The 24792-nt window shown below is 46.2% G+C and overlaps 1 protein-coding gene across 18 annotated transcripts in view; it reads left to right on the forward strand.

The window, feature by feature from the left end:
• The window catches only part of PTK2 (protein tyrosine kinase 2), a 188561-nt gene that overhangs the window by 77198 nt on the left and 86571 nt on the right, over nucleotides 1–24792 (forward strand). For all 18 annotated transcript variants that reach the window (XM_019657844.1, XM_019657843.1, XM_019657827.1 and 15 more), the window contains 7 exons: nucleotides 6467–6554; nucleotides 13602–13681; nucleotides 14276–14338; nucleotides 18331–18385; nucleotides 20567–20707; nucleotides 21203–21280; nucleotides 23797–23904. In XM_019657844.1, the coding sequence (XP_019513389.1) occupies nucleotides 6467–6554; nucleotides 13602–13681; nucleotides 14276–14338; nucleotides 18331–18385; nucleotides 20567–20707; nucleotides 21203–21280; nucleotides 23797–23904 (613 nt within the window). The remainder of the gene's footprint in view (nucleotides 1–6466; nucleotides 6555–13601; nucleotides 13682–14275; nucleotides 14339–18330; nucleotides 18386–20566; nucleotides 20708–21202; nucleotides 21281–23796; nucleotides 23905–24792) is intronic.

The raw sequence follows: 24792 nt of genomic DNA on the forward strand, positions 1-24792 counted from the left end.
GGCCCTCATATGTGGGATCCGAACCGGGGCCCTCTGGCATCCCAAGCGAGTTCTTAACCATCGCGCCACTCGGCCGGCCCAATCAAAAGATATTTTTAAAAGTGCAAAAAGCAAGTTGCACCTGGGAGAAGATATTTGCAGTACATGTCATGTAATCCACAAAAGATGATGCCTAGAGTTCTGCTGACCAATAGGAAATTTGCAGCAACTCTGTAATGGGCGAGAGACATGAGGGTATTTTCATAGAAGAGAAGACACGTTGCGCCAGTATTCCCAGGGAGACACTGCCTGTTCATTAGTGATCAGACAGGGCGATGCCAGCCTGGACCGCAGTGAGGCTCTGGGAGGTTCTCTGACAGTGTCAGCCCCCGAGAGGCTGTGGCTCCAGCAGGGTCTTCCCTGCACTGCTGAGGAGAATGTAAATCGGGAAAACCATTTGGGAAGACAGCCGAGCATCCCCTGGAAACGGAGTCACCACATACCCCAGCCCTGCTGTTTACTCCCAGTTCTGTACGTGGCTGGAGGTGCAAGAGTGTTCATAGGCGAACCAAGGACAGCTCAGCCAGCTGTGGAATGGTCACACGCGGAGCGTTCCACAGGTCAGATGAGCGAACTGGGGGACATGCAGCAGTGTGGGTGGACCTTAGCTATCACTGTGCGACAGAAGTCAGTCCCAGGACGACATGGGGAGTGTACTAAACACCAGCATCCCCTGAACTGAACACTTTAAAATGTTTCATTCTTTGTTATGTGAATTTTACCTCAATCTTCAAAGAAAAGTAAGTTTCAGAAGATGAGCTAGCATGAGACAGTTTTATAAAGTAAAAAGCAAACCAAACCTGAAACCACTGTTGGGAACACATCAGTTGAGGAAGACAGCATGAAACGTAGAAATACAGGGTCCGAGGGAAGTAGACGGGCCAGAGCCTTTGCCGGGGAGCAGCCTGCTCCCCAACCCCTGAGGCCCCATCAGAACTGGGCTGAACGTCGGGTCCTGAGGCAGAGTTTGAAATCCCTCCCTTAGTGTGCACCTCCTGTCCCCACTTCCTTCTTGCTCTGTCACTGGGTTCCGAGGAGATCCCAGTTAAGTAGGTGGTGGTTGGTAGGATCAGTCAGCCAAAAAAGTTTCAGCCGCATAACCACACTGAGTTTACAGCGCAGCAAAAGGGCTACGCAGCTCTGAGAGATTCCCATCCAACAGATTTAAACTTATAAGTTTTGTGCTTTGATAATTAAACTCCAGTTGACTGAATTTTGATAACTCGGTTTGTTATCTGGGATTACCTACTGGAATGGTCAGTTTGGCTCCTGAGTGGCTCAGTCGGTTATAAATAGACTGCAAGGGCTTTGGGGGATATGCCAGTCCTTTCAGATGTGGAACCTGGGCTGTGAGGCCGGGTAAGAGAAGGCGCTCTTGGCATTTGAACAAGTGTTGCGCGGCTTTTGCCGAGCGCTTGGAAAAGAAAGCCCTTTTCACTGTTATCAAGATGTGGGTCGCATTCCCTGCGAGCCCTGCTCTGGTCTCTGCTCTTCAGCAGCTCCTCACTCGGGAAAGAGGGTGCTTTTTCCAGACCTTTGCAGGAGACACAATCTTTCATCTAGAGGAAAGGTGTCCTTTTTCAAAGATGACAAAAGAAAATGAACACTGATAGTTTAGGAGGTTTTAGGTTGTATTTTGATCCAGTTTTTTATGTTATCTTGAAATGACATTCCATATGCATTTACCTTAAGTTGAAAAGCCAGCCTTTCGTTGTAGTACAGAATTCAGCAAGAGATCTTAAAAGGGTTTAAAGCAGTAAGACAGTAATTAGAGGAACCCTCTGGCAAGTTTGGAAGTGACACCTTTAAAAAATAGGATGGGGCTGGCCAAGTGACTCAGTTGGTTAAGAGCTCGCTCAAGAGTTTGAGCTCTGAGCAACAGCAGTTCGAGTCCCTGGGAGCTGAGCAGCCGCTGAGCTGCCAACAGGTGGCAGGATGGCTCAGCTAAAAAAAAAAAATAGGATGGACTTCTAAATTTGCTGATTTATTAATTAGACATTAATTGGATGGTTCTGCATCAGACACTGACAGCACGAAGATGAGTGAGTTTCCAGCCATCGGTGGCTCTGCAACAGGTATTACTGGCCACGCTGGTGTAAACGGGTTCTGGGGGGTTCATTACCACAGCTACAGAACAATCAGTCTTATGGGTGTGGGAATTTTCTTGATTCTCAGTATACATCAAAAGTTGCAAAAATAGTGGCCTCCCTAAATGTTAAAACCTCACATAAGCATAGTATAGTTATTGAAACCAAGAAGTTCACATGGATACAATACTATTAACCTGAAGACAGAAGTCAGGTTTCACAGCTGTCCCACTGGTGCCTTTTCTGGTCCCACGTTCCTTTCCCTGTCACGTCTCCTTACGTCTTCTCTAATCTGGGACATTCCTCAGTGTACCCTTGCCTGTCACAACCTTGACATTTGGGAACAATGCTGGCTGGTTCTTGGTCCTGTGTCCCTCAGTTTGGATTTGCCTGGTATTTCCCCCAAGATTATGTTGAGGTTATGCATTTGGGGCAAGAATGTCATGGCCGGGACGTCGTGCCTGCTCGTTGCGTTTTATCAGGAAGTCGGGAATGAGGGTGTGACTCCTGCTACCGGTGGCTTTAACCTTGGTCATTTGGTCAGTGTGGTGGCCAGGTTTCTCCTCTATACTGTTATTATTTTTCTCTTCCAAGTGTCTTCTGGAGAGATACAGAGACTGTCCACATACCCTGTTTCTCCTTGTATTTTCACCCACTCAGCATCATTGGCGAGGCTTTCTTGCAGCAATGATTACTGTGATTTTTGCCGGATGGTGAGTCTCGGCCTCCATCCTTCCTTGTGGGTCTTTCAGTTGGAAGTCTGTTGTGACGAAGAGCTGTCCGCCCGTGCTGCTCCCGAGAGTCAGCTGTTCTGTGACGTGGCCCTGGGCTTCCTGTGCACTGCCTAGCTCATCCTTTTCGGCGTCAGGGTTAGCACTTCCTTTGTCCAACTCGCCTATTCAAGAACATCCTGCTCCTCTCACCATTCGTTAGTTAGCTTGTGGGCATCTCGGTGCTCAGAGGTGGTGACAGACTGAGGAAGGCAGATGTCAGTGGCACCGATAAGAATATATTCCTTAGGAGTAGAAGCAAAGGGTTGATTTCACGTTGGGCGCGTTACATTTAGCTGCTATCTAGAAATCCATGGCGGGGCCCATGGTGGAGAAGTGGCAATGTCCCAGTCAGTGGCCAGGCTCTTAGAATAGTAACAAAGTGGAGGGGAAATGGTACGTTTCCTGAAGAGATGTCGAGTGGGGATGTCAGCGCTAGTGGGCCGGGTGCGGTGGTGTGAGGACCCAGGCGAGGTAACGGGACTGGAATTGGGTTAGGCGACCTTGAGCAAAGTTTCAGCAGGGAGTGAGGGGGAGATAATGCCAGAATCCTTCACACGATTGAGAGACCTGGCCTGTCTGCATGTGAGCACGGTCAGTGCATGTTCCTCTGTGTGTAGCCATAGGGGCCTCCTTAGCGTCGTGCTGCCTGCAGCATCCTGCATGTCCTTGCTGGAGGGGAACCCCATGTCTGCCTCCTGATAGCCATGGGGCCTTGGGCAGATCACCTGATTCCCTGACACTGTCCCCTCTGTGACAGTGGAGTGAGATATTGAACTGGCCTCTGTTTCCCCCCACAGCAGTGCAGTCGTCTCCTGGCCCCCTACTGCCCCCTCTGGCTCCGTGGTCGCGCTGCCCAGTGTCACCTGGCCAGCCCTTGGACATGTGCATCCTGTGAGGGGCTGCCCCTGCATGGTGCTCCAGGGGCTCCTTGCTCAGTCTCGACGTGCAGGGCCCCACGTGACCCCCCGCTCTCTGAAGCCCTCCTACTCGCTGTCACTTGGTGGGCTCTAGCTGCATTTGCCTTCCCAGGCGTCCTCCAACCCCAGGACCTTGACACATTCTCCTCTGTCTGATCAGAACCCCCCCCTGCACGGAACTCCCCGCCTCAATCCCTTTAGCCCTTTGCTCACGTACCACTGAATCAGCGTCTCCTTCTCTGCTGCCCTGCTTACCATACTCCACATTTCTTACTCCCCTTACCTTCCCAATTGTCTTCGTAACGTGAGCTGTGACTCCCGGATATCTGTGTGTCTGCTGCCTGACTCCACCACAAACACAGACTTTCTGAGGGCCAGCACTGCGCCTGCTGTCTTCCTAGCCCCTAGAACTGTGGCTGGTCCATGATGGTGCTGAAATAAGTGTGTGTGGAGGCATCACTCCTGTAAGACACAAACCCGAGAGCCTGTTAGTTTTATGTGCATGTCTGTGCTTGGTGTTTTGCGTTTACTGACGCGTTTATTTCTCTTAGCCTCCTTGTAAGGAGATTGAGGTGCAGAGAGGTGATGGCAGACGGGGTAAGGCCAGGATCCAGGCGGAGCTGGTCTTGATCCGGAGCCCACGTTCTTTCTGCTTCTCCTGGCGTGTTGCCGATTAAAAGAAGTGCCGTGGTTAAAATGCTTGCCACAGTTCCGGCCTCGTACTGAGTTGTCACCAGTGTTAGTTACCTCATCACCGTCCCCACCAGCGTGCTGCGTGTTAGCGCACGGGCATGGAGTCAGGCTGCCCAGTGTTTGATTTGGACCTGGCTCCTCACTGTTCACTGGGATCACGGTGACACCCAGAGCCACCTGCGCCCGGCTTGACTCGGAGCGCGCCACCCTGGAACTGGGCGCCTACGCCTGCTGAGCGGCGTTTCCCAGTCTCAGATACGAAAAACCACGTCTGTCCTCTGCTGATTCAGACAAGTAGTGCGTATAAGGCGTCTAAGCCCCACGTTCAAAATGCACGAACTCCGTTCTGCTTCTGTAACTAGTCGGCCAGTGTAGACTGTGCAGTAAGTTGTCGACCTCCTAAAGGGAAGTGAGACCCACCCTCATGGTCTGCACTTGTGCCTTTTAATAAGATGGACTTCCCTGGAAAGCTCAGCACAGCTTGTGTATAGTGGCTCGTGTTATTTTCACCTGTAACCAAAAGAGTTGTACTGATTACTTTGCATTTTTTTCCTTGTGAGCCTATTATATTTTTTAAAAGATCAATTATCAAAATGTTTAGAAAATATAGATCTTTATAATCTTTGGGTACGCACAAATTTTATAAATAAAACACTAAAAGAATTCACTAAAAAAGAAATATATAAATAGGACTACATAAAAACGAAGAACTTTCTACCTCAAGATACCACTTAAATAAAAAGATTTTAAAAATCATTTTTAAAAGATACCATTAAGAGAGTGAAAGGCAAGCCACAGAGTGGGGGAGGACAGTCACTAAATGTGTGACAGAGGACTCCTGTCCAGAGCATGTAAGAATACCTGCAGATACCTGGGTGAGTGCGAGTAGGCAGACGACTCAGTAGATAGAAGGACAAACATTTTAACAGACACTTTAGAAAAGAAGATATCCAAAATGGCCAGGTAGCATGTGGAGTGCCCAGTTTCATTACCCATCAGGGAAGCGGCAGTTAGAGCCACTGTGTACGATTGCAGTAACTCTCTGAGTAGCTAAAACAACCAAGTCAGAAATGCTACGATACGTAGAGGGGAGGGCGTAGAGCAACTCGCACCCGTACTGCTGGTGAGCATGTGAGCCGGTGTTCCTTCCTCTTACTGTTTGGTGATACCAGCTAACGCTCACGTGTGTACAATTATTATCCAGTGATACAACTCCTGGTGACTACCCAACAGAAATGTGTACATACGTTCACCAAAAGACATGCATAAAAGTGTTCATAGGAGTAGACAGAGAGAGGGAGAGGGAGGAAGAGAGAGAGATAACAAGAAAGATGAGCGCATCCTGGTGAAATTCACTTGTTACAGCCATTCTTGAAGCTTGGCTTCCCGAATAAATACATTATTTTTAGAGGAAGAAAAAGGAGTGTTCCTAGCAGCATTATTCCAATAGCCAAAAAGTGGAAAGAACTCAAATGGCCGTCAACAGTAATGTGGATAAATAATTGTGGTGTATCGTAGAGTGAAATATTTCCAGTTTTGAGCACACTACAGCTACTGGATATGGAGGACTCTCACAAGCCTATTGGTGAATGACAGAAGCCAGGCACCAGAGGGGACATACTGTGTGATTCCATGCAGACAAAGTGGGCTGTGGGACCCCCGCACGGTGATGCTGCCCCGGTGCCGTGGGGGAAAGGGACTCAGGGCTGGGCAGACCCCCGGGCACCTCCTGGGCTTCTCCTCGTGCTCTGCCTGCTTGCAGAATGGTTGGGCTGACGACGCCAGGTGCACGTTTTTGTGCTGAAAAATAAAACGTTTACAGATGAATTGATATTTTAACTTATTTTTTAAATAGTATTTCAGAGTAATTGGCAGTGGCATATTCGCCATAATTGTAGATTATGAATTGAGAAAATTACTTCTTTCTAATTGTTCTATTTTGTGAATTACTTTTTAGATATGAATTGAGAATTCGTTATTTGCCAAAAGGATTTCTAAACCAGTTTACCGAAGACAAGCCAACTTTGAATTTCTTCTATCAGCAGGTACAGGAGGGCGGTTTAATATACATGTTTCTTTGTTTCTTTGAATCCTATTTGTTACATAGTTTTATTTTAAAATTAGATTAAACCCAATATTTGGTACAATATAAAATTCTCACTGTATGGCAATGAAAATCTTTTAGCTAGTGGGAAATTAAGAATTTTGTGAATTTTTGTATGCTTAGGCAAATCTTACAAGATGCTTCTCTGTATGGAGACTGTAAGTCCTAAGTGCACAGTCATATTCTGTCTTTAATTTAAGCATCGTTCTCATGCCTGAATAGCAACACATTTGTCAGATGGAGGATTTATTGTCAGAGCCAACTACACCCATAGAACCTCAACAGCGATTTGTATAATAAAGCTCAAATCGACTTTTTTACACTAAGAGTAGCTTGTTGTTTACCCCTTAAGGTATTAGGCAATAAATATATGTGGCCTAATTGAATCAACACAATTTATGACCAAATGTTACTTGTTAGCATTAGCGAAGTATCTCAAAAGAATTTTCTGAGTATCAGAGAGACATTTGTATGTACAATTTTGCCATTAACTGCATTTGGGAATTTGTTGGTTGAATAAAATTATTCATTAAGTACCTCCTGTGGGTCAGGAGTGCAGAAATGTGTCACGTACCCTGACCTTTCAGTCCCTCGGCCCAGTGGCAGAGTCCTGGCGACAGCTTTGTCGTGTTCAGTCTGGTGCGTGGGCAGCTACATGGCTGTGCACAGGAGGGCCCACTGCCCATTGGAGGTTTGAGTTCCGGGGGGCTCCCCTGACAACTGCCACTTGAGGAGTTCCCAACTTTATAGATAAGGAAGAGACGTACTTCACAAAACGTGGTGCGTTTAAGTCTGAGCCACTGTGCTTTGAGGAGCAGCGGGTTGGAGAGGCAGGGCCACGCCATGTAAAGAGAGGATTTGCTCTTCTCCTGCGGTTATTGGGAGCATTTAGAGAATTTCATCAGGGAGGGCCTTGATCGGAATGGTTTTTAAAGGACACCACCTGATGTGTTGGCAGTGGAGGGATAGATCGGGTTCTTAAAGGGCTGCCTACACTTCAGCCATGTAGGCAGGAAATTAGACTGACACGCGGTGCAGCAGTGGAAGAAAGCAGACTCAGTGAGTGGATTTGCTAGAACTCAGAGACTGAAGTAAGATGGAGCGTGAACATGAGGAAGAGAGACGCCGATCACGTCAGCCCGGGCACCCAGTGTCAGGGAAGAGAAAAGGTGGCTCGGATTCGGGGGGCAGGGGAGAAGGTGGAGCATTTTCCTGTGTGATCCAGATAATTAGTATTCCTGCTTAGAAGAACCAAGCTGTGGGAGCAGGGAGCCCAGGAAGCGTCCACCCACTCGGTCTGTTTTCTTGTCTGTGGGGTCATCATACCGACTGTGTGAGGTGTTAGGTGAGGGACTCGTGGAAACTTGGGGATGCTGCCAGTGATACAGAGTGAATGGGAGAGGAGATACACTTGGCAGAGTGGAAAGAGAAGTCATGACCCGATTCCATCTGAGACTGTTGGAGGCCTCCTCCAACTGCAGAAGCCATTCCCAGTGCACGAACTGCTTCTCACGTGTGAGTACGGCTCATCCCTTGGCAATATGGCGCACTGCAGGTCTCGGTGAAGGCAGTGTGGGGAGAGTTAGGTACCGTATTTGCCGGCGTATAAGACGACTCGGCGTATAAGACGACCCCCTAACATTTCCACTCAAAATACAGAGTTTGTTATATGGTCGGCTGTGTGCGATTTTGCGAGTGTGGTAAAATCGCATAACAGCAAAATCGCATAACAGCCGAGCATACACCCAGCAGCGCTGCTGATGCCTGAACGGTATGTGGAATGAAGTGGGCGGGCATCGGGAGGCCACTATGGCATAGGGCAAGCACTATGGGCAGTCTATCTGAAGTGTACCTGGCGTATAAGACGACCCCCCACTTGGAGGCATATTTTTCAGGGCCAAAATATCGTCTTATACGCCGGCAAATACGGTAACTAACAGGTTTATATTGTACTTCTCTGTTGTACAGATGATCTGTATCATTACTGGTATAATTTCCTGAAAAAAGCTGCCCACGGAGGCAACCTGTGACCACTTCAGAGACATTGATTTCCAGAATGCCTGATACAGGCCTAAGTAGCTCACAGTCGTTCCTTTTTATAATTTCTGGGCTGACCTCAAAGCCGGGAACTGTTGTGTTCCTCTCACTGTTACCAGGTTGTCCTAGTTTTTCCTATCAGAAGGCCTCGCTTTACCCGTTTGACTGAAGGTTCCCAGGTTTTCTCCTCCTGACAGGACGCGCTGCAGTCTGTGTAACGCAGTGGGCACACTGCGTGCGGGTGGCTGGCTGGAGACGTTTTCATGGATGCACAGTTTTATTGAAAGATGTCCCAGATGTGGCTACCAATGTGACATGTTGTAAATGCTTCACTCAAAGCTTTTGACCCGTTTTAGAATATTCTGAAAGATACTAGCACACTCTAAAAATAAATTACAACCTCGTTATAACCCGATTCACTGTAGAGCAGGAGAGTATGAAAATAAGTTTTGATGCTAGTGTCTCATTATAACGAGGAAAAATATTGTTTTACTGCAAAACTGAAGTTTTCCTTTGCTATATAGCATTCTGCTTTGTCTCTCGGAACTTGTGTTTGTTAAAAGTATATTTGATTGAAAACCTTTTGCAAATTGTGGTGGCCATTGGTGTGAAGGGCTATGTCCGTGTTTATAGTCAAGTTGTCATAGTAACTGAACTCGTATAGAAATCATTTGGCACTATTGAAATTTTCAGCTGTCAGGATGGCTGGGCCTACATGAAATTATCTTCTACAAATATTGTTTGCTCCTACAAATATTTTAAGCTTTAAATGAGTATATCCATCCATTGGCTCTTAACATTAAATGTAACATAGTCTGTGGTTTATTTGATAAAAAGGGCTCCAGTAGGAAGTTGAAGATGATACTGAGTCCAGAACTATAACTTAACTGCGGGGTATAGAATCTAAACTTGCCTATAGAAATATGCATGGTGCTAGGGCATACTTATTTCTTGTCGACCAGTCTCACTTTGGGTCTAGTTGATGAATTTGTTAGCTGACAGGGTATCCAGAAGAGAGCAAAACAAAACAGAGTCTCCTGTGGTGGCCAAAGCATTGAGTTCACATATGGAATAAATTATGGAGTAATTTAGGATTAATGCTTTCTCCTAGAGATGTGGACAGTTTTTATATTAAACTTTAATTCTATTGCAGAGTAAGGTGAAAAAACTTGCAAATATAAATGCAGTACTTGTCCACAGCAGGAAGTTCAAATACAACCTATTTTTTAAGTAGGAAATTGACATCAGCATAGAAATAGATCAATATGAAAAAACAAAACACTGGGCCGGCTGAGTGCCTCGTTGGTTAGGAGTTGGCTTGGGACGCCAGCTCTGAGCAGCAGGACCCCGGTTCGGATCTCACATGAGGGCCAGTGACACTGCGCCCTCTACAGCTAAGATGGTGAACAACAGCTCCACCTGGAGCTGGGCTGCCGTGAGTCACCGGCGATGGTGTAGGTTGCAGCCCCTGTTGTAGTGGGCTGCTGTGAGCTACCGTGAGCGGCCGTCTAGAGGACCAATCTGCCTCAGCCGGGAAGAGCGCAATGATAATACCAACATGGGCCAGTGAAGTGACGTCCTCCACAACTAGACTGAAAAACAAAAGGACAGCAACTTGTCTGTTCCCCTTCCAAGATTCCCCAACGCTGTTTCCTCCCCCAATTTCCCAATAAAATCTTTAAAAAAAACCAAAACCAAAACAAACAAACAAAACACAGCTTTCAGAGATCTCCTCTTGGAAGACTTGCAAATGTGCTAGACCTGGCATTAATGAGCTGCAGTGATCCGTGGCGTAAATGGAGAACACATACAGGACCTGTGGTGACACGGACCGGGGGACATAGACCCTGGGGACGCTGGGGTGATGCGCCGTGTCCCCACTCGGCACTGATCTGCCTTCAGCAGGGAATACCTAACACCCTGAAGCCTGGGTTGTAGGGGTTGACACGTCTGATTTCGGAGTCCGAGTTTTAACACCTGCTGTGTGACTTTGGATAACTAAGCATTCTGATCTTTATTTATAAACTAGGACTATTCAAACTACCTTGAAGAGTTGTTGTAAATATTATAAATAATATGCAAAGCACTTAACATAGTACCTGGGCCCTGGTAGACGCTCCTGAAATAAGTACTGTGTGGCTCCTCTGTGCTCATCTTCATTCTTAGGCTTTTCTAATACATTGGGATGAGAGGAGTGCCCAGCTCACGGTGACATGGTAAAGATGAAATGAGTTATTACATGTAAATCTACCTGACATGGTGCTGAGCCTGTTTATCTTAAGCAATTACATATACATACAAACACTTAAGTGCTCAATAAATTGCATTTATTTCACAGATGACAGCAGTCAATTCCTTTGGGAGTTAGTAGGAGATGACAGGTAGTCCAGAAATGTTTTATAAGAGAAGTGGACACCGAGCATAAAGGACCCTGAGTCTTGATCCATCATCAGGATGTGACCCCTGCACAGCGCACAGCACCTCTACCCCCTGGTGACGGGGTGGTGCTGGGCTGGGCCGCCTGGGCGCCCCGGTGGGGTTTGTGCCCGCCTCCCACCGAGGGAAGCTGCTGCTTTAGGGGCCCGCGGGAAGGACAAGGGTGGTGAGGCCTGTTGTGATGGCTTGCTCCGTCTTGGATCAGTACACTTCCCAGAGTACACCAGGCACTTCAGACCATGAGTGGACTTCAGGCCGTGGTCACACAGCGCTGAGGGTCAAGAGCAATAGGTTGTTGCTGCAGGAAAAACAGCTCTCAGAACTTGAAGTTACATTCACAAAAGATTTCCCAAAAGGATTCTTCAATTACAATATTCCCTCTCTCCATTTCTGCAACTAATATGGACTTGGTTTTGATGAATGAAATAATACAGGTGACTACATTTTCCCACCTGTGAATAGTGTTTAAAAATTACAGTTCATCTTGAAGACAATTTTCTAATGATGCATTTTTCTCAACATGTAATTGATACTCTAGGGGGCTTCTTTGAAGCCTGCACCAAACCATACAGGAAGACCTCCCGCATGTTCCTGTCTCAACAACTGTGCTGCTTCTCTGACGCATATATGTCATTCCTGATGTAGCCCTTGTGCCTTTATTTTTGAGTTTGATAATAAACCTACTTAGGCAAAAGCTTAGTCTTTAAATTTGGGTTTTTTTCCTACTATGTAGGAGAAAGAGCCAATTGAAGTGTAAACAAAATGATTCTAGACTTGAAGCTTTTTACTCAGTGGATTGAGTGGTTCAGTTCCATTGACTCAGCCTCAAATGCCTACTGTGTATAAGGGATAGAAATTCCCATTGTTTGTAAGTCTTACGTGGAAAATAACGTTTACACAAACAAGCCCCTAAACTCAGCTTGGCACTGTGCATTCATTCATTTGCTCATTCATTCAGTCAGTCAGTGCTTATCGACCACTGAGGTCTCTGCTGATGCAGCAGTGAGAGGAAGTGGCGCTCGGCGCAGAAACAGCAGCCGGTGGTCCGTTGCTGCTGCCACAAGAGGAGGGATAAGGAGGTCAGTGCACGTGCACGTCGGCAGGTGATAAATTCTCGGCGCGTCAGAGAGCGTTCCTATCTGAAGACTGTTATTTTCTCTAAGAAAGAGATGTGGCAGGTTGACTGGAGAAAGGAAGAGTCAGTGTGCTGGCAAACTTCCTGGGCAGGCATTGGTGAATTTCCAGCTGCCCATTTAGGTTTATCATCATGAACTGGAAGCGAGGCTGTCTGTAGTTTCTCCGGTTGCTCGGCAATGCGCAGGGAAAGGAGGTGTGTGGTTTGTTTCTGTGTGCATTGGCTTTGCCAGGCATGTAAAATAGAGAGATCATAATGGGAGAGTGGGGAGGTGGGGTCTTTGCAAGGGAAGGTCAAACGATGAACTATGCAGTATACCGTAGACCAAGTTACTAACTGACAGGCTCGGGACTATAGTCTGGAACTTGTCCAGGGCAGAGGTCAGCATACTTCTCTGTAAAGGCCAGAGAGTAAACATTGTAGAGTTGAGGAACAGGAGGCAAAATCAGGGGTATTAAGAAATACTGGGTCGCCGGTTTGATTCCCGGCGCGAGCTGAGCTGCTGCTGAGCTGCCAACAGGTGGCAGGATGGCTCAGTTTAAAAAAAAAAACAATACTGTATAACAAGAGACAAGACGAGTTTTCACAGTTTGGTTGGGTACAATTCGTAATCTAATAGCCGAGTGCAGTTTTTTGTAATACAGGCCTACCAATGAGAGGAATGGGGGCAGATAACATTTCACGTAACTGAGGTTCAGAATGGTGCTCCCTGTCATCCAAACCTGCTGACACATGGTGTGACCCCTTAGTACTAGTCTGTCAGGTTTTCCATATTTCACCTTTGAAAATCTCTTCACTCTGATAGGTGTTCTCTAACACTGATACAGTCTGTCAGTTACTTCAGTTGAGTATAATCGTTGTTGGAAGGCATTTATAAAATTCTGTTAGATTCTTTGCTTTATATCAGACTTTAAGCAGATGAATCACTCACGGTTGATGGTTAGGTGGTGGGAGCACATCAGTTGCAGGTTTAAATGGATTTTGAAATAGGTACATTCTTTTTGCCCCTGTGCCAAGGTCCAGAAATGCTGTGGGAACTGACGTTTGAGTTCAGAAAGTACGTCCTCTGCACATTTGGGTGGAAATGGAGACCTCCCTTCTGGCGTTCAGTTTGCCAGCATGGATGTTAATTCAGATGGTGGTAGTTGTTTCTTAAAGCCCCGTTTAAGTGCTCATAGATTATAAGCTCTTCTTGGTGGGAGAGACCACTCTGTTTCTTGCACTGTTTTGGGGTATTGCTCATAGTCATATCCAGCATCACACAGAGTCAATGACACAGTATGGATAGTGTGTGAGAGGGACCCGGGAGCATTTCTTGGGTGAATACGTCTTATGTGGCTCTTTTTAGCAGCACTGTTTCCCCATTCCTTCTCATTGTAGGTGAAGAGCGATTACATGTTAGAGATCGCCGACCAAGTGGATCAGGACACTGCTCTGAAGCTGGGCTGTCTAGAAATACGGTAAGGGGATAGCTGCGCGTGGCGGTCTCTACTCGTCGGTGGTTTCCTTTATTTCTGGAAATTATCCCGGTTTTTTCCTTTTCCTCATGAAGATTATCAATAAGACGTGAGTAAAACCTGGAGAAGATTCTGAATTAGGTCTCTCATTCCATCACGTGTGTGGCACGTGCCTCTGCAGGAGTGGGTGTGACGCGCACCTGGTCGCAGCAGCCGCCCATGTGCCTGTGCGCCCATGGCTGCTCTGCTTGTGTGTGCCATCTCTCGAGAACAGATGGAGGACAGAGGAGTGAGTTTAGCTCATCTCTCCTACAACTGGAGTCTGTGTGTCGTCTTTACAGAGAGCCAGACCTGCTTCATGTTAAAAGGGAAAACGAGATTGTTCAGTAGAAATAAGGTCTGTGTTAGCTGATTATGCCTCATTGGGATGTTGGGACAGTGCTGGGGTTCAAGTTCATTCCTTATTCAAAGCTCATTGGAAGGCCTGAGGCCGAGCCACAGAGTAGCTGTGGTTAGGTCCTGCCTTCGCAGTTTTTATCATTTAACAACAGACATTCTCTGCATACATGTGAAAGTTCCTGTCTCTCCTGATTTCAGGCGGTCGTACTGGGAGATGCGGGGCAATGCACTAGAGAAGAAGTCTAACTATGAAGTATTAGAGTGAGTATCACACACCCAAACTGGCCCTTCGAAAAGCAAGTATTCAGAACTGAGTCATTCTTCAAACTGTAGTGTTTATTAGTTTACCTTTCCTTAAAATTAAATATTAAATCTAAAACACTACTGTTTCTGAAACTTTTTTTTTATCTGCAAGAGGGAAAGCTTTATTAAGAGTCTTGGTGACAGTAATTGTGTGAGCAAACGTTTAAATTTGTTGGTAAGTGTCTTAAGGCTGATGCTATCAATGGTATGTTAACAGACACATAATAAACTTTTGTCTCTATATTTAGTCATATTGGGGTGAAAGTTTCACTTTGAATTTATACTGAAATCTATAGTTGCCTATAAATTATTATTTATGTTCTTTTTGAAAGCTTATTAAGGAATTTTTTTCCTTAGTAAAAAAAAAAAGTAGATATATGGAAGTTATCTGTTGCTCATGTATCAGAAAATTTAGAATACTTGAAAATGTTTTCGGCAATGATACTAATTTGCCGTTTGTTTGACTATTACCTTAGATTGTTTTAAATGCATATAAGCCAAGCTGGAGCTTGTATCTTGGGGTGCTAGAAGTTCTGCTCTTCATCTTTTGATAATTTGCAAAAGATAGTTGATATTTGTTATATCCTAGGAAGTCAGTTTTTTCATTAGCAGTGCTTCAACTCTTGGTCAACACTTACTTTTCTGGCCATTTTATTATTGCAATGCTTGTGCCGTTTGGAAGATGTTGGTAAAACGAAGTGGAAGGTTATCTATAACCACTCTACTTGAAACAGAGACTTTTTACATGGCTTTGGGTTTTATTTGGACTTTTTAGGTCACCCCAACCACTATCACACTGGAATGAAAGTTTGATAACTCGCCATTTTGAAAACAAGATTTTGCAGGGGAGTTATGTTTATTTAAAAATAAAGGAAGTAAATATTTTTGGAAATCAGTTGCAAACAGGTACGACCATTGAAACAATAGCTGGCAGTAGTAGCTGGGACAGGTATTTTTGGTATTAATAGTTGCACGAGCCTCCTTTGGGCCAGGTTGTGAGGATTGAGTGAGCGCGACCTAGGCGGCCTGTGATGTTTCAGGACGCTGAAAGCTAGCTCATCCCTGACTTCCGGTGTCGTATGATAGTGTGATGTAAGGGCCGTGACGGTGTGCAGGTCACAGCAGATGCTCACTAAGCCTTAGTGACGGTGTGAGTGCGACAGACCTGTCGTCTGTGCTGGGCCCCTGAGCAGGTCAATAAGGACAAAAAGGATCTGGTTGGAGTTGAGTGCAAAACTCTAGAGATCAGCTAGGATACCCCACCAGGCAGAATGCTTGTAAGCAGACCCTCTCTGCCCTTCAGCTGATGCTGTAGACGAATGAGAGGTCTGTCCTCAGGTCACATGGAGGCTCAGGAAAAACGGGAGTGGGTTTCCCTAAGTGGTTATTGGGTCGGTTATCTGTTCCTTTGCCCACGTATTTTTTTATTAATTAGTTCATGGAACAAACATTATCAAGCATCTGCTGAGCCCCTGGCAGCTGAGTGCTAGAGGTTAAGGAATTAATACAAAATTTCCACCCTCAAGAAGCTGACAGCTAGAAGGGAGTCTCTCGGAAGTAAGATTAAACAAAATTGTAAAGTAACATACTAGGAACTGACATAGCCGTTTCTGGAGGGTGTCGGGGGTGGCACTTGATGCCTGAGATCATTCTCCACCCTGACTTTTGAGGAAGGAGTGTGGGCAGGCGGGGTTGCCACTTGGGCACTGAGTCCATCCGACAAAGGAGGACCAGCTTTTGCGAAGGCATAGAGGAGTGGACCGTCGGGTAACGGCTGGAAACCGCCTGTTGGTTGTGGACAGAATACCTTATCGTGAAGGGTGTGTGTCCAGGGGTCAGGCCGTTACCAGTCGGATGCATTCCAGTACGGTCTTCAGAAGGACCAGTCAGCCCCAGGCAGCACGGGAGAGAGCCGTTAGCCAAATGGGCCACTGAGCACTTGAAATGCAGCTATTACGACTGGGAACTAGACTTTTCAATGTAACTTGAACGCGTATTAAGTACAAGTAGCTTCGTGTGGCCAGTGCAGTGGCCAGTGCAGCTCTCACCAGCGTTAGTATCTTGTCAGCTGTGCGGGGTTAGAAAGGTGCCTTTGAATGCGTGAGAATCAACATGCTCCTACTTGAGTTTGGGACTTGGGGTTTGGCAGGATTCTTAAAAAGTCCGTGTAAGCTGGTTTTTTGTCACATGGGTTTTCATGCATTTGGGGCCTACCCTTTGACAGTTATTTACACAGTTATTTACTTATAATAAAGGCCAGTAGTTGTGTTTTGTTTATGACGCGTAAGTAGGGTTTCTTGTTTTAGTCACATTATCTTGCAGGTGTGTAGAGTTTGGGCTCAAGTGAGGTTGAAGCACACAGAACTGGAAGCCGGGCCACTGTGGCTCAGAGGGCACGTGGCCACTTACAGACAGAGAACCTGAGGTGTACAGGTGTTAGGTCAGCCACGTTACCAGAAGAAGTGCTTTTTATTATGGAATACTTGCTTGGGAAGGAAATGCTCAGGAATGTGCCTGGAGATTTTAGGGTGTTTGTTTTTCTTTTATGTGCTTATTTTGCTGCTACTTATGTGATTAGCACCAAAGTCCTTAAAATGCAAAGTCCTTGTCTTTGTAGGAGGTCACAAGACAGGGCAGGACTTGGGTGGACACTTTCCCCTCTTCATATCCTGTAATCAAAGTAGATCTGAAAAGATATGGAAGAAAAGTTACAACCTAATGCGGTTAGAAAAATAAATGGAAAACGAGGAGTTCGTGAATAACTGATAGTTAAACCTGAAAACTGCCTTAGAAGCCGAGAAAACATTTCGTAAGGGTGTGGTGAATGTAATGATAAACACAGAGTGAGACAGTGAGAACCGAGACCCAGTTTGGAGTTGGTTTAGGTCCTAACTAGTCAGATTATGGAGTAGAGGATTAGGATGTTTGGATATAGGACCCACCATATGAACTGACATGGTTTCTGTGGTTGTTTATGATGCCAGCTAACTTACAGTTACAGACACTCATCCCTGTGTTATTTTGTTTATATTTTATATTGAGTTAATTGTTTCCTTGTGTAATTCTGAAAGATACCTACCTGCCTTTCGCTTTTCTAAGTGTTGACCGTTTTGATTTCCCACGCATCTGCCCTGACATTCCTCAGTGTCTCCAGGCTTTTTATTTCATCTCCCCAGCACATGACTGCCATCTAGTGGCCAAAAGTCCTGGGTCACTTGCTACCCAAAGTAAGTCGGCAAAAAGAACAGGGTCTTCTTCACATCTATTTGCCTGGCCAGGGCGCTTTGAGGCTCTTGATAACAATGATTGGTTTTGTAGCCTCATTTAAATGAAGTCACTTGGATTTCCAATATTTTTACACATTTAGCTTTTTGACCTTAGGCAAATCACGTAATTTCTCTCTCTTTGTTTCCTATGTAAAAATGAGATGATAAACCTTGATTAGGTGAATGAATGAGTCCCTTAATCAAAAAAGTTTATTTTTAAAACTAGACAACTTTTAGGACTAGTGCAACGATGCTTCTTTTTAAAGAGTTCCATAATATTTCCCAAATCTTTCCCTAATCGGGCCAGTCTGCTTTTTCAGCAAATACAGCATTACCCATATGGAACTGATGTTTATAAGGCTAACCTTCCAGCAGTATTTGGAAAGTAACAGTTTATTTATACATTGTAGTTGGCAAAGAGGCAGTATTTTAAATGGATTTTCAGTACGTGTTTAGAAAAAAGACTTTCTACTTAAACCCAGTTGTGTTGATGTTTTCTGCATGTATCTAGAAAATGACTTGCCCCGCCCCTTCTGTGACTTTGCTGGAACTTTATGACCCTTCCTTCCTGAATAACATGTGGGAGGAGAAACCAGTGAAATGGCTTTTATGTTCTTGCAAAGTGTCACTATATTAATTGATTTGGCGGTGTTATTTGTTAATACACTTCTTTTTATATTTCAGAAAAGATGTTGGTTTGAAGCGATTTTTTCCTAGGAGTTTACTGGATTCTGTCAAGGTAATTAGAGCTTGGTTTATCGTAATCAGATGACCACATCATGCAGACACCTCCCCCGTGGTATGTGCTTCTCCCTGACCTGTAAAAGCAGGATGTGCAAAGTTGAGCTATTCTAGTCATATTGATGGCAGGTAGATCTTCCTAGGACAGCTTTTGAGCGTGGCTTTTCAGAAGTGTCCAGAGCTGTCACAGCTGCGGGAGACGGAAGCGGCAGGAGGAAAGGTGCATGGCATCCGGGACAGTGAAAGGGTGTGAGAGGGCACACAGGGAAGGAAGGCTGAGGGCACGCTGCGCGGTGTCGGTTTCTTAGTCTGACACACGTGCCGCTCGTGGACGGCGTGCGTGGGGAGTGGGTGAAGAGCCTGTGGTTCCCTCCGTGCTACTCATGGCTCTTCTGAACATCCACGACTAGGCAGCAGATCTCCACACACCTAGATCTCCATTCATTTACATAAAGCTCACAATAGAAATCCGGTTGCAGAACGAGAACTGGTAAGAGATCGACAGTTACTTGGTTTTTGAAGTAGCTCTACAATTCCCGGCAATCCGATGTTTTCCCAGAGCACCGTCAGGGCGCCGGATTTTATTCTCAGGGAAAGTGGGCGTCACCTCATGTCTGTGACCATTAGGTGACCATGGCAGGCTTACCATGTTGTCGGGCACAGAAAAGCCTGGCTAGCAGTCATTCAGCAGTCAGTTCCTGACATCTGCTGGGGGCAGCGCCTGGGTGGGGTGCCCGCGAGAGTGAAGCCTGGTGTCTGCCTGGGAAGTGACCACCTGGTACAGGCCCTTGGAGAGAGGGTGAAAAGCGGCACACTTTAGGTGTCTGCACCCGTGCTCACGCAGCGTTATTCACAGTAGCAAGACATGGAAGCGACCTAAGTGTTCTCTTAAAAGTTCTTATCACAAGAAAAAAATTTTTGCAATTATGTGAGGTGATGGATGTTAACCAGACTTATCGTGACATTCATTTCACAATATATACAAATATTGAATCATTATGTTGTACATCTAAAACTAATACAGTGTTATATGTCAATGTATACGTCATTTTTTTAAAGCGTGTTTTGCATATAGTGTTAACATGTATCTTTAGCATTTGGTGGGTGGAGAGATAATTCTTCAGTTAATGTCTTCTCAGCCTATTATTCTTTTATTGGACATTTTCTGTAGCATTACATCATAACCTTCTCATCTGGGAAGCCCTAGGGTCCACTGTTGCTAGCAGCAGCTGATAAATATTAGGTTGAGTAACATGAAATGATTTCCGTAGTTCCAAATGGCTGAACGGCAGCATTTTCTGATGATTCGACCTAACACTGCGTCATGTAGGAGCATCACATTCCGAGTAGTTTTCTCTGCGTGTGAATTGGCGTAAAACTGAGCAGCTTGCATAGTTGCCTTGTTTCCTGCAGAGAGAAAGGGGCACACTGGGTGACGTCCCTGTGTGCACTGATGCCGTGCTCACACGCATCTGTGGGCGTCCCACCCTGCGCTCCCAGTAGAAGTGTCTGTGTGCACACTGCTTTGTAATACTTCATGTGCCACTGACTAGTCCTTAGGGCTGCGCAGAGCACTGGGTGGGCAGACGGGCAGGCACCGTGTGTGTGGCCCGGCCATGTGTTCTCAGACAGCCCCGCAGTGAGCCTCCCGATGCTGCGCCTGTGCACGTCTGTAATCACCCCTAAAGAATCAAGTCCTGGGGTTTTAATTTCTGGGTCAAGACCTGTGGTTTTTGAAGGTGTTTAATTTGCCAAGTTGTCCCTCAGAAAGGCTGTACCGACTTTGCCCCCAGCCGCGGGCGTGCGAGCGCCTTGAGCCTTCACCTTCACTTTCACCTTGTCCCTGTCATGGGCAGACGCGGGGCCCGCTTTCAGTGACTGATGTTCGACATGTTCTAATGAGCAAATTACCACCTTACAGGTTTCTCTTTAACAAATAAAGCGCGAAACCACTGAACTGTACAGTTAAAAATGGTTAAGATAGTATATTCTGCGTTGTGTGTTTTATCCCAATTATTTACAAAAAGAGAGAAGTCCCTGATCAGTACGCCATTTGTAGCGATATGAGCGTAGGTGGGACTCAGAGGGGGTGGGGACCGCGTCCTTTCTGCTCGCTAGTGCTGCTATGGTCTGTACTCACTGTTGACTCTGAAAAGATTTTCGTGATTGTGTCCTGCAGGCCAAAACACTAAGGAAACTGATCCAACAGACATTTAGACAGTTCGCCAACCTTAACAGAGAAGAAAGTATTCTGAAGTTCTTTGAGATCCTGTCTCCAGTGTACAGATTTGATAAAGAATGCTTCAAGTGTGCTCTTGGTGTGAGTATGGGCTTGACTTCTTTGGCTTTTTCTTATCCATGTATATCCACATTTCTGATTGAAATAGAATTTGTCTATTAACATTTTTAACAACATGAGGATATTGTTTTGTCATTTTACGGTGGGAAAAACGCCAAAAAAAATGATGTGAGAATAAAATTACCTTTTTTACATAGCATGCCCATGTTCATAATTGGATTTTTTTTCTAGCCCTGTGATTTGTTGATGAACTGTTCTCCAAAGGCTAGTTTACTTATTCAGATCACCTTCCCAGAGAAACCGTTAGCTTCAGACCCACGCGGATGAGCATAGCGTATCTCTGCCCCAGACATTGATTGGATCGATGAAGTTCTAACTAGTTTATGTTATTTGGTTACATAGGTTAATGCAAACTAAGCCAGCCCCCCGTTGGCTCTTTCAAATGTCCATGGCTCTTTATCTAAAATATCTCTTTTTCCTTGGCACATCTGTCCTCACCTGTCTCGCCTTCAAAAGTCAAGCTGGATTATTTCGGTGGAGCTGGCGATCGGCCCCGAGGAAGGCATCAGTTACCTCACCGACAAGGGCTGCAATGTAAGTGCAGCAGCGGCTGTCTGTGCACACAACACACGCCCCCCGCTGGGCTTGGTTGTGGGTAAAGAACAATCAAGCCAAGGAAATGGGTCCTACCTGGGCTGGGCCGGGCTGAGCTGAGCTGGGGGTGGAACAGGGAACTCTCAAAGTGCTCTGGCACATGACCACTTACAGGCTGAGCAGGGGAGAAGCTAGCAAAGGGACTGCGACAGAACCAGAGAGGGGGCAGGAGATGCCAGCGAGCACATGCCTACGGCCACGCTGCTGCTGTCCTGAGGCCGGGGCAGGAAGGGTGGGGGCTGCCTGTGGACACCCGTGTGAAGGCAGGACAGCCCTACAGACAGACACCCCTGTGCCTGGAAGCAGAGCTGTAAAGATGCTGTGCTCTGAAGGGACGCTGAGTCTGTCACTCTCTGAACCAGAATTCCAGCTCAGTCCCAGTGGCATGACCTGTGCTGAGTGGAGCACTTGGCGGGAGAGGCTGATACCCATGATATCCTGAGAGCGAGAGGCCTTAACAGGCTAATCGTTTTGAATAAATGTGTAGGAATCTTCACATGCAAAGTAATCGTCACTGTTGGATCTTCGGAAAAGTCATGACGTATTTTGTCTGTTTTTCAAAGGTCATATATCTATATAAAGAACAAAGATCAATCAGTGATATACTTCCAGTTTTGTTCGATAACCTTTTGCCATCTTTTAGTGAGCTTCATAATTCCTCATTCATAGAAGGACCTGTCTTTATTTGCGAAAAACTGAAGAAAGTGCTGATTTACAGCCTCATCTGAATTGAGCGTTATACCATGCAAGGAGTTTTGAAGAGAGTGAGACAAGTGGAAGTCTGACGGCAGAAGGTTAGGAGAGTATGGTGGGTGTGACAACACATTCCATCCAAGCTCCAACAATTTTTGACGGGTGATCAAACTTGTGTGTGGTCTCGCGTTGTCGCGATGAAACACAGTTCCTTTACAATTAACAAGCTTTGGACATTTCTGGATGATGGGTTCCTTCAAATTACCCAATTGCCGACAGAACACATTCGAATTGATTGTTTGGTTCCTTGTTAGGAGCTCGAAAAACGCGATACCTTTAAAACCCCACCACACTGAAGGCATAACCTTCCTCTGATGAATGTCTGCTTTCGATGTCGTTTGAGGCGAATCATCACGTCGGGACCAAGACCGTTTGTGCACCACATTGTTGTAAACAATCTACTTCTCATCACCAGTTATCAGTCGCTTCAAAAAAGGATTGTTTCCCTCACGTTTAATGAGCACATTGCAGATGTTTATACGCGCCATTAAATGTACTTCTTTGAGTTCATGCGGAACCCAAATATCAAGCTTGCTTATGTATCCCAGCTTCTTCAGGTGGTTGTGAACACTTGAATGATGATGGATGCAATCTCTTGTGTCATATAACGTGGGTTTGACTTGATCAATGCCTTTGTCGTCATCCACGTCGGTGGGCCTCCCAGGCTGAGGAGCATCGTTGAGATCAAAATCACCAGCACGGAATTTCGTGAACCATCGTTGGCACTGACGTTCTTGTAGAGCATTGTCACCGTAAACTTTATGCAACTTTTCACAAGTTTGATGCGCGTTCTTCCCTTTATGGAAGTAAAACAGTAAAATATGGCAAAAATACACAGTTTGGTCTTCCATCTTCAACTTGTTATAAAATCTCCAAAACTCAACCAAATCGCTCTTTTTTTTTTTAAGCTGAGCCATCCTGCCATCTGTTGGCAGCTCAGCGGTTGCTCAGCTCGGGCTGGGAATTGAACTACTGTTGCTCAGAGCTCAAACTCTTGAGTGAGCTCTTAACCAACTGAGCCACTTGGCCGGCCCCAAATCGCTCCCTTTTTTTTAGAATGAAGCTAGAACTGTCAGCTATCAAATGACATAGCAATAACATAGATGCAAAAGACTCTAGTGCCATCTGTTGCAAACATGTGTCATGACTTTTCCAAAGACCCAATAGAAGGATATGAGATTGGTGGGCATACTTTGTTTTGTAAGAAGAAAAGAGTTTATTCTGCTTGGCAAACGGAACAGCCTGTTTTGGCCTGTCTACGTGGGAAGGGTCCTTCGGATACCTCCTGCCTCCCCAGCTCTGTCCCACTCGCACCTGGAGGAAGTTCCACAGACTTATTCAGGCTCAGGGTGTGTTGGGAGTAGGCCCAGGCCCCTCTGTGGGAAGGAGAGCAGAGTGGTCACTCTGATCAGGAATTTCACACGCTCACCTTACCCCCAGGCCTGCGAGGAGTCTTCAGGGCCCCTCCCACTTCCTTCTGTCTTGCGTTTCCTCTCTCAGGTCCCAGTGACCCCCTCCTAGGAGGGCATGCTCCTCCCTGGCCCCCCTGAGTGCCTCTTAGACAGTCCACTTCCCTGCAGACACCCCGTCTTAGGGAGGGTGTGTTCAGGAGAGCGGGATGGAGGTCGGCACTGTGAGAACTCAGATGGAGTGAAGTCAGGCTTCTGTGTGTGGTCCACAGTCTGTGTCTTTTCTTTCCTAAGCCCACACACCTGGCTGACTTCAATCAAGTGCAGACCATTCAGTATTCCAACAGCGAAGACAAGGACAGGAAAGGAACGCTCCAGTTGAAAATAGCCGGCGCACCCGAGGTACGGCAAGTTCACGGCCAGCTAAATAAACGGAGTGCGCGGTAGGAATAATGATGTTTTAGGGTGAAGTCTTCACGGGCCATCACAAGCATTACCTGTTCCTTGTGTAGTAAGTGTTAGAGTACAAATCATAATGATGACATGCCCCCAGAGCAGAATAGGAGACGGGTTTAAAAATCAATCAGGAGCATTGTTGTGAAGATGATTGAAGATTACTGTGAATTACCAAGGACATCAACTCGCTAGAGTTCTATAGAGATACTTGTATATTCTGTGGACTTACCTCCCAGACTGCTCTGTATGTGACGCTCTCTGGGTGGTAATAATTATAATTATAACCACAGCAGCAGCGGCTGATGCTTCCTCCTGCCTCTGTCACTCACTGTTCCAACACTTTACACAGAAGCCAGGAGCAGCACCTGCCATTCTCAGGACAGAGGCACTTTGAGACGCCTTGGTGGTCCCCGTTGCATAGCTGAGGAAACTGAGCACAAGAGGTTAAGCATGGTCCCAGTAAGGGGGGCAGACATGGCCGTCCCACGGTACCCAGAGCATGCACAATAAAGCCAGGTGTGGCACGAGAAGCGACCATTTGGCAAACACTGCCTAAGATGGCCCTTTCTGCACATAGACGAGGAATGCTCACACACAGGAGTCTGACTGCGCCAGCGGGTCACCCGAGTCGCGCGCGCACACGAGCACGTGTGCTGCTCGCCATCGGTGCAGCCCCGCGCCTGCGTCAGGCCTGCCTCACAGCAGCCCCTTTGGGTGGGGCCACTTGCAGTGCTCCTCCCCGGTTCTCGTCCCTGTCTGCCTTGAATTAAATGTATGAAACCATAAAAGACTGAAACTTGACTGCAAACTGCTATTTTCTGCAGGTAATTCGGG

Source organism: Hipposideros armiger, unplaced genomic scaffold (assembly GCF_001890085.2).
Source record: "Hipposideros armiger isolate ML-2016 unplaced genomic scaffold, ASM189008v1 scaffold_280, whole genome shotgun sequence".
Classification (NCBI taxonomy): Eukaryota; Metazoa; Chordata; class Mammalia; order Chiroptera; family Hipposideridae; genus Hipposideros; species Hipposideros armiger.